The 10,365-nt window shown below is 31.4% G+C and overlaps 3 protein-coding genes across 3 annotated transcripts; 1 reads left to right on the top strand and 2 right to left on the bottom strand.

The window, feature by feature from the left end:
- Positions 1-315: 315 nt before the first annotated feature.
- On the bottom strand, positions 316-1,188 carry LOC143589489 (uncharacterized). The gene has a single exon (XM_077070237.1). The coding sequence runs from the start codon at positions 1,186-1,188 to the stop codon at positions 316-318; it is 873 nt and encodes a 290-aa protein (XP_076926352.1).
- Positions 1,189-1,322: 134 nt separating this feature from the next.
- Positions 1,323-2,084, bottom strand: LOC143589487 (uncharacterized). Its single transcript, XM_077070236.1, has 2 exons — positions 2,021-2,084; positions 1,323-1,684 (listed from the first exon to the last, which is right to left on the bottom strand). The coding sequence occupies exons 1-2, from the start codon at positions 2,082-2,084 to the stop codon at positions 1,323-1,325; spliced, it is 426 nt and encodes a 141-aa protein (XP_076926351.1).
- Positions 2,085-6,334: 4,250 nt separating this feature from the next.
- Positions 6,335-6,879, top strand: LOC143589491 (uncharacterized). The gene is made up of 2 exons (XM_077070239.1): positions 6,335-6,420; positions 6,500-6,879. The coding sequence occupies exons 1-2, from the start codon at positions 6,350-6,352 to the stop codon at positions 6,777-6,779; spliced, it is 351 nt and encodes a 116-aa protein (XP_076926354.1). The 5' UTR covers positions 6,335-6,349; the 3' UTR covers positions 6,780-6,879.
- The last annotated feature ends 3,486 nt before the right edge of the window (positions 6,880-10,365 follow it).

The raw sequence follows: 10,365 nt of genomic DNA, 5'->3' as shown, positions 1-10,365 counted from the left end.
CTTTTACAATGAAGTCCATCGATAAAAAATAACAACTTCATATATTACTAAACAGTTCCTTATAAACCACATTTGTAGTTTGATTTGTAACTTTACCCTCCTTATCTAAGATAAGCATTTTAACTCTGGCTCTACTCTTCACTCTGGATAAAGCCACATAAAACTGACCATGTGTAAACACCGGATGTCGAAGATATATTCCAACGGGATTGGCCTTGACTTTTATTAATTGTCATTGCAAAACAAACCGCTATAGGGAACTGTCTTCTTTTTAACTTGAATGGTAATTTTTTTATCTGTAGGAGTTAGTGTACTTCAAGTTAAGTAAGTGCGATGACCAATGTTTGTACCCAAAATAACCTTTACTTCGATAAAACGCCTACCGCATTGAATAACCTGTAATCTTGTTCCATTGCATAAACCATTTTTCTGATCAATATTCCTTAGCAACATTACTGGCACACCTACTTTTAGAACCAATTTATGATTAGGCATACCAGAAAGCTTCAAACCATTTAGAAAATCCGGTGAGTGCAATGCTGGATCGAAACCAGGCCCAACACTATCAGAGTTATCAATACTATCAGAACTTAGACATTCAACTTCTTCTATCGGAAAGAAAGTTAAAAATCTGTCATTAATATCTTGGACAACCTCGTTTAAGGGTGCAAGTATGGCCATTTCTTGGAAATAAGAAATATCATTAAAATTATCCAATAATGTTGGATAAACAAAATCAATAAGTTCCAAAATTGGATCAGAAGAATCACCGATCAAAAGATCATCGGGTATTTCTATAACGGAATTACCATCATTATCACCACCAAGTGTACCTTCACCAACTTCCAAAAACCAATTTGCAAACTGGGAGGCCTCTTCAAAATCTGATGGGTTACATCTGAAGGTTAACCTCATGTTTTTGGTCAACTTAAGAACTTTACAATTGGACCACAGATGTGACGAACAAAGTGACAAATTAACAATATCACTACGTGATCCATTTTGTATTACGAGTAGTATTTGACGAAAGTCATCACCAAAAACAACAACTTTCCCCCCAAATGGTTGTCGAGAACTATCACGGTTAACACCTTTTAAAACATCTTTGAGACTCCTATCCAAAGCTTCAAATGCATGCTTATGTATCATAGGAGCCTTGTCCCAGATAATCAGATCAGTTTGCTTCATTAAGTTGCAAATATCTGGATTTTTTGTTATTGAACGGGTAGAATCCTCAGTTAGATTTATAGGAATTAGAAATCTAGAGTGAGCGGTTCTACCTCCTTCAAGTAACAAAGATGCTATACAGCTTGAGGCAACATTTAAAACGATTTTTGATTTCGATCGTATGGAAGCAGATAAAGTATTCCATATCCCGTCCCTCCATAACCATAAACAAAGAAAACACCCCCAATATTTGCATCAACTGCTTCCATTATCTCGTTATACACATTACGTTGCTCATCTGTTAACGAATTATAAAGTCGTTCAAACTCACCCGTCATAAGATGTGTGTCGTACGTAAGTTCTTCGTTCATAAAACGATTTGTTGATGCAGAAATTGAATCATCATCAGGGAAAGGCATGGTGGGAAAACAACGTAGACTACAATTATTTCGTAGTAGGAAGTTTTGAATTTCAAGTAAAGCGAGGTTCTTTAGTTGCGTTTCTGAAAGTAACAAATCTGTAGGGAATAAAAAAATTGTTAAACAATTACGTTTTTTATAAACATATTTGTTAATATATTAACAATTTATAAAAAATAAAATAAAAACATTTGATACCTTTATTTTTCTGCTCTATTTGTTGTTTGTATAGAATGCCATCAATTAAATGCTTCCATTCTTTTCCCAAACATCATCCGGCCTGCACGATATAAGTAGTTGTGAATTAGATAAGTTATTGAAAAAAAAGATAATATATGCTTAAAATAAGTGTTTTGGTATCTTAATTTTGATAATTATAATGAACAATAAGTTAACAAAACAATGTTATCATGAACTACAAAAATAAAACATACCAGCTTGAAGCTTCCCAAACAAAGCTTTATCCTTCAGATCTTTCATTAATGAATCAAGCTTCATCTTAAATACCCTACATAATATATCGGGCCTGTCTTCGGACGTTCGATTTTGATTTCGTAAAAATCATTTGATTTCCGGCCAATTTGGGTTGCATGTTATGGTTATAAAGAAATTAGAATAACCAAACCATCTACATATACTCATTGCATCAAGATAATTCTGCATCATATACCGAGCTCCTCCGGTAAATGAAGAAGGTAAAATAATACGTTGCCCTGGAGAAGAAACGTCAGATGTTCCAGCTGAATGTAGATTTCTTAGGTTTTCATAAGTTTCAGACCTAAGATTTTTTTGTTGTGTGCATACACAATGCAACCTTTGAGTCCCTATCATCGTGTACGAATCTACAAACAGTTGCTGAGTCAGTCTTTCGCCATTTAAAATCAGTGGGTAGCTTTCTGGCCTGTCTTGAAATCTGTACGCAAAAAATTCACGCATAGTGCACTTCTTGCGTTTGTTTTTATCAACATCTCAACAATTATAAAAATCTCCAGTTAGCTACATTAATGTGAAAGGAACAACTTTTCTTCAGAAAGTTTTCTTAGATTCGAAGCCGAGATAGTCTAAAACAGTCAATCTTCACAAATGGTACAAATCTGCGCACTAATTTTAAAATAATGATTGTAAAGCCATACGAAATAATAAAAATACAAATAAATAGTCGTTAGAAAGGTAACCCAATAAAGTTAATGATAGGATTTTTCCTTAGATCGTTACAGTTTTTTATGACCAAGTTATTGCTCGACCTTTGTCGAACAATTATGCTGTCAAATATGGAAAATTTTAAACAAGAATGTTTTTGATGCTTTGGAATGAATTTTGATAAAGAAAATTATGAACCACTTTTGGTATGATAAATACAAAAAGTTCGATCATGTAATATCAAAATCCTAGTGGTTCTTTAATCAAAATAAATAAAACAAACAAAAACTTCAAGAAAGTAAGAACATTTTAAGGTGTGACCATTAAGGATTATCTTGCAATCTTATGTTCTTTATTTCCTTCACCCTATACACCTTAGTGTATAGACTAGGATGGATCATTAACATAAGTAGGTGATGGCCTTAGAACCATTATAACAATAAGAAATAAGAAGAAACGAAGAACAAAGTTAAGAAAATATGAACAAAACTTTATACCTAACTTGTGATCTTGAGATAAACAAACATAAAAATATAAATTAAAAACTCCATTAAGAATTATTATTGGAGAGTGAAGAAGAAGAACGAGCAAAAAGAAAATGATGACAATGAGGGAGTAGGTAAGTTTTGGAGAAAAGTTTTGTTTGGAATATGCTAGAAAGATGATTTTCTTTTAATAAAAGATGCCATATAAAATATTTAGGATAAAAATTAATTTAAGATAACTATAATTATTTATGTCACATGTTAAAATGTTAATCTAGACAAACCCGGTTCAACGCGCCAAATTGACGATTACAATGAAAAGAACATAGATTCAAGTATTTACACATATAAAAATAATGTTAATAACTTGAAATAAATTATTTATGAGTCAAAAATTATATTAACAGTAGTAATAATAATAATAATATAGCTTTGAAATTCATGTTTTAACTTAACAAATACAAATCAATGATAAATATCATAATAAAAAAAATAATCTTTCATGAAAATCAAAATTTTAAACGGGTCAGATTTTCGGGTTTGAAAAATAGCAAATGTTATAGTAAATATACATCACCACGAAATAATGCAATAACTTATTCTTCTCAAAATATTCAGTTCATTCAAGTATTAATTACAGGCAAAACCAAAATTGAACCAGAATTTCGTTTTTTACGAAAACAAAAAATCAAAACCATTGGTATTGTTTGAGTTAACTTATTTTGATTGTCGGTTACAGCTCTTTTTATCTTTCATCAACTTAGCTTAGATGTTAATGGATATAGTCATGTTAATAATCCCTTAGACATCCCTGTTATTAATTGTTGTTTTTTTGAAAGACAAAATTCTTTGTACAATAAGACATTTGAACTTATAATCTTTGAGTGTTTAAAAATTTTGTCTCTGTATCTTATAACGGGTAAAGTTAAAATTCAAAGAGAGACAAATGAGAAGTTTGAAAAGAATTTGTGACCACACAAAAAATCACTTAAAATTAAATTAAAAAAAATATTAAAAAAATCAACTTAAAATATAAATAAAAAACGAAAAAAATTAAAAAACTAAAAATGTTTCTGCCATCATTCCTGTTTAAAAAAAATACAAAGTAAATAAAAAAATGACGATCAAAGACACAATGACGAAAATGAACGAAAGACACAATTGTAACTAAAAAAGACACAATAAATCGCAACATATAACACATGCCGAACAAAATATAACACAATGTTGAGTAATATAACACATTATAAAGAAAAAATGCACAATGTCAAAGAAAAAGACACAATCAATGACGAAATAAACATAAAACACAATGATAAACAAAAAAACACGACTTTTTTCACTTGCCATTGTGTTTTTTTTTGTTTTTTTTGTTTTTTTACGAGAACGAGAAAGACAATGGAAACATATTTTTACTTTTACTTTTTTCGCTTTTTTTAATATTTGAGTAATGATTTTTTTATTAATTTTTTTAAATTATTTTGAAGGGTTTTTTTTATAGGTACAAATCCTTCTTATAATTCTCATTTTTGTTTCTTTTTGTAGAATAACTTAATCTATAACTCTTATTAATTGTTTGAATTGATCTACTTCACCACCTGTGTATGAATTGACAATTTACCTGCAAGTGAAGTTTTATCCTATTAAATGACACTAATGATACTAAACCTTCCAAGCAACAAATAAATTTGTCAACAAAAAGTAGTTGAAAACATTAAAGAAAGGTTTTGTAACAGGGACAGAAGAGTCATTTTCTATCCACCATTCTTGACCCTTGGATATACCTTGGCCCCTCTCTCCTTCTCCCATAACTGAAAACGATTTCTAGCAACATGTATGTACAAATCCTTCACGGCTTCACACGTTTACATATTCCGAACTCCACAGGTGGGTCCCACACCATACTTTCTTTCCAGGTCTTTTACAACATTAAAAAAGTATATAAAGCCTATGTTTAGGGTCTTTATTATTTAGCATTGGCGAAGTTTGGATTAAAACACTGAGAGAACCGGACTCAAATTTATTTAAAAAAGAGTCTTTAGGGTTTGATTATGTTCGATTTACTTTCTTTCAATAATCTAATCGCTAACTCTCTTGACTCTCAATCTCTCCAATTTTTTATTAGAATCGTTTGATTTCATATATTTATATAAATCATACATAAAAATTTATGTTCCCACCCTTACTCTTGTTAGTACATCATAAACACATTTTTATTTTCATATTATAAGGTCAGATTTTAGAATCAACCGCTCAGAATTGCTTTCACACACAGATACATAATATATATATACACACGCACGCACACACACACACAAACACATCTATGTACCTGCTCTCTTAAGTTCATCCTCAGATTTTAGAATCAACCCCTCTCTCCTTCTTCCATAACCATCGCCCTTTCATCCAAAATCATCAAACTCAAAAACGAAATACCATCGTCCATCGCAATATTCGTTCCCTCAAATTCCATTCCTTTGAAATCGAAACCCTAATCACTGATTCAACAAGATCTGTGTTTTCACCCAAATATCAACTTTTGTATTTAACCCAAAAAATCGTTTTCAATATTAAGCATAAGAAAGAACTTGAAACACTTACTTGATTTCCTCAAATGAATCAAAAACGACAATCTTCGATCGGATTCTAAATCAAGTTTTGGTTGGAATGAAAATAGATGCAGGCACCGCTTTACCTAACCAAGAAGAAGATAAAGGGAAAACTTTATTATAAATATAAATATTATTTTAGTCTTGGAAGAAATAAACTAATAATAAAAAATCATTTTATATTTTGTTCAAGTAGTTGATTTACCACAAATTTATTATCTATTAATTTTTAAATTATATTATATTATTTAAATGTATTTAATTTTTAAAATATCAACGTATTTATTTTTTAAAGGAAAAAAGCATTAATATATTGTAAAAGTAATTAAGTTATATATAAATTAATTATAAAGGTAGGTGATGATGTGGGTGTTTGTGGAGGTTTGTTGTTTTGAAAGAAAGTTGATGTTTTTAAGAAAAGTTTGGAATATGATATGACGCTGACGTGGCGGTTTGTGAATGTTTGTTGTTGTGGATGCTGTTAGGGTTGGTAAGTAAGAAATGATAAGAGGTTGAAAGAGTGTGTTGTATGTGTGGTGACGTGGGATTCCCTGACAAGATTATCCGCTGTACCAAGTGTCACCACCGCTTCCAACACTCGTACGTTTCCCACGACCACCGTATCTTTGTCTCCCACACACAATCTTTGGTAATAGTTCACATCATGTTTAACATATAGGTACTGCAGCAACAGTTACAGCGAATCATCAGAGCCGACGGAGGTGTGTAACTGGTGCCTAACAGATGAAACACAAACTGCTAAACATCGAGGTTCATTGAAGAAACCAAACTCAAAAGTGGACACCGGAGTTAGCAACCGGTCAGAGTATTCGGGTAACAAGATCAAGCAACAAGACGGCGAAGAGAGTAATTCAGATAAAGGAAAGTCACCCACCGGAGCTCCTTCACCGAGGACCGCTACCCGTAGGTACAAGCTTCTCAAGGATGTCATGTGTTAAAACAAATAAATAATATGTTAAATTATTGGTTGTTAGACCACCGGGGTTTGTTTTGTGTTACATAAAATGATATGCATTATAAATTTGTATAATATATATAATATATAGGGATCATCTTTAGATCTAGAAGTACATGGCATCTTAAACCAATATTATTGAGTAGAATATCGCAAGGATAATACCCTATTATTCTCACATATATAACTAGTCACCGCTACATCACAACTTATTCATCTCACTCATTTTACCTCCGACATTACCATACTAGTTATTCCGACAAACATCCCACTATATCCACACAAAAAAATGTTTCATGGCGTGCGGTTATTTCATATTTGAGAGTGCAGCCCCAATGCAAACATTTTGCATTCTTCTCGCAAATGGGGTGCCACAGTGGACGTGCAGGAAGAAATTCTTCCACCACGCGGATCATTTTAATTTATAGAATATCCATCCTTAATTAGTTGGTAAATTTTGCATAGATGTCCAACCATGATAACCGACTGTCATTATCATCGCATTCAGTATATCCTGTTGGTAATATTGTAATTGATCAACAAGCTTTTTATCCACGTCATGTTTTCCATGGAAAATTAGTGATTTAACTAGCTGACGGTGTAACTTTTAACCAGATGTTTCCTAGAATTTGTCTATGAATTGTATAAGAGATGGTTATAAGATTTTTTTGTCGTGTTTGCATTGTACTTAATCCACACCATGACCCCAACAAAACAATTTTTGGTTACTTCTTGGAGTTACACCCAAACCTCCTACACTTCTTGGTTTGGTAACTGTATACCAATCTTCTACATTGTGCATTGTACAATATTGCTTATTATAATTTAAACCAACTGAAAATTTTAATAAAAATTGTCTTGGCTGACATTTAATAAGTGCATCTTCTAGGTATGTATTTTTGAGTTGTATACTGACGGGTTTGTATAATATATTTACATATTGTAAAATGCAACCTATAACAGTTATGAAGGGTATGTTTAATAGAGAGCTTTTATGAGCATCTAACTTTAAGCTTTTAAAAAAAAACTAATATTTATTAAAAATTCTTGTTTGGTTGAAAGAACTTGAAGCTTTTAGGTTAGGGGAAAAAACATTATAATTAAACGCTACTAGCATTTGAGAAAATCTACAAGCTTTTATATTTGAATTTACAAGTTTGGTATTTTAACTTCCAACAACTTTTGTTAATTTATATAAGAGTTATACATTTAACCCTTATTCAAAAATAACTACCCACACGACGTTTTATGAGACCATAACTTTTTCACATATTAATATTTTTTTTAAAAAAATTATATTATAAAAACGAGCATTTTATTGTCTTTAATTTGAGTAAGATATTGATATACATTTTAACTATAAAAAATTAACATACTACGTGATTTATGGTTAGATCGGCAACAAGTCGAGTCAAACGAGCTCGGGTCATGTGTAAAACCAAATTAGGGTCGTAATGAGTTGATACAAAGGGCTATTTTAGTTCGTTTCGTCTAAGTACGGTTTTAAGTAGAAATGGGTCCGGTTAGAACATGTTTCTGGTTAGAACAGTGCGGGGTCAGATAGGGATTCAGATCAAAACACGTTAGTTTAAAAATCTATTTGAAATTATTGTATATTTCCACTTTGCTTCTTGATTTTCACTACCAGATGCATGTCACACCCCGACAAAAGACGGAACATGTCGGGGCGTAACATATTGATTGGACAGTAGCTCAGAAGACACTAATTAAAGCGACAATAATTATTTAATTTCATTAACATTAAACAAGTACACAAATTCAATAACAAACAACAATTACATCATGTTTTGTATTTTGAAAAATATCCTAAGGTAAAACTAATTTCTTCGATCTTGAACAATGTAAATTACTTGTACCTGTAGCATGTATAAAAATAAAGTTTGTCAACACGAATGTTGGTGAGAGTACATAAGTTTTAGTTGAGATATATATATATATATATATATATATATATAAATATATATATAGATAAATCACAATTCATATGTATATAATGAGTATTATAATTCTTATGAAAATGTAAACAACTAAATAGATGAGGACCCGTTCTTATTGATACGAAATCAATGTACTTGGGTAAATGTATGATTATACTAAATGAGAATAGATGAGGATAAGATACCAACCACCAAACATAAAATAAACAATTAAGCACATAGAGCATTATCATAGAGCATGCAATGATCACACATAAACATATATTGAGTTGTGTTTTGAATAGATGTTGAAATAAAAATGAGTAATTTAAATAGGGTATACATGTCACCCCCAAAATTTAAAAGATGAAAAAGGGGGAGATGTAAACTCACCTCAACGTGTGGATTAGGTGATGATGAGACAATAAAAAGAATTAGGATGAAAACGATCAAACTCCTCTAGGTTTACCGATAAATATTCCTAGTTGTTAATGATAACAAGAATTAAGTATAATCACAACGAAATACAAAGATTTATGACGGTTTTTGAGATTCGATATGGTTGTTAATGTGTAATTAGTCTTATTATCATGTTCCTACGGTTGTTGCGATTAATAACGTTATTATTATTACTATTATTATTATTATTAATTATCTTTGATAAATAAGATGAATATTACTTGTTAAGTAAAATATTATGTAATATATATTAATGTGGAGTTTAAAAAGAAAATTTATTATGAACAATCTAAAGTGGTTTGGTTTATAAAAATAATGTTTATTTAATATTGTATTATATATAGTAGATGTAAAAATTTGGTTAAAAGGATTTAAATAAAACTATCAAAACCGGGTTTCGTGAGACTTAGAGGTTTGGTTTCGACAAAAATTAACATTTATTAGTTGATATTTATGAGTAATATATTATGGAAAAAGTAATTAAAAATAATATATGCCAGACCGCGTCCAGGGGGGTTCGAACCCGCCCCTGGCCGGTTCTGAGTGTCTTAAACAAACGCGCACCAGCCGTTGGGCTGGTGCCTTAACCAGTTGAAAGAAATAGCTTTCATAAAACAAAAACCGGTAGTTGTAAGAACGCCCCCCAAATCAAACGAACCCTAGATCTGGGTTTTTTCAATTCTTTCAAAGTTGATTTAATTAGAGTTAGGGTTTTTGTTTATTGATTAAAAACGATTATGAATCAATGGTTAATTACCGTAAATGATTATGTATTGAGGGTGAACGGCGAATAGGGTTTGCGGCTCTTATCTTGAATGCAAACTGGATCTTAACAGCGGCTTAGGGGGTATTAGACTTAGGGGTTTGGGTCGCGATGTAGTATGGAGGGTGTGGACGAGTTTAATTGCAAAATGATCGAGTTATATAGTGTTATGAAGGGGATTTGAGCGCGGTTCATGATGAGCGAAATCGTTGTCAATTCGTTAATATTTACTAAAATTAAAGTGTCGGTAGACGCGTTTATGATTGTAGATTGATTTAGCATAATCAATTTTGTGATTTAGGCCGTTAATTACGGATTAAGAAGAGGGGGGGGGGGGAGTGTATTGCGTCGACAATGAGAGGGAAAAGGAGGAAGGAAAGAGGTTGAATATTATTTGCAATCAGGTCCTC

Source organism: Bidens hawaiensis, unplaced genomic scaffold (assembly GCF_021521415.1).
Source record: "Bidens hawaiensis isolate Kalapana, Puna unplaced genomic scaffold, B.hawaiensis_p1.1 tig00037592_1, whole genome shotgun sequence".
In the NCBI taxonomy this organism is placed as follows: Eukaryota; Viridiplantae; Streptophyta; class Magnoliopsida; order Asterales; family Asteraceae; genus Bidens; species Bidens hawaiensis.
Note: the sequence above shows the minus strand (reverse complement) of the source record. Positions and strands in the feature narration are given on the sequence as shown.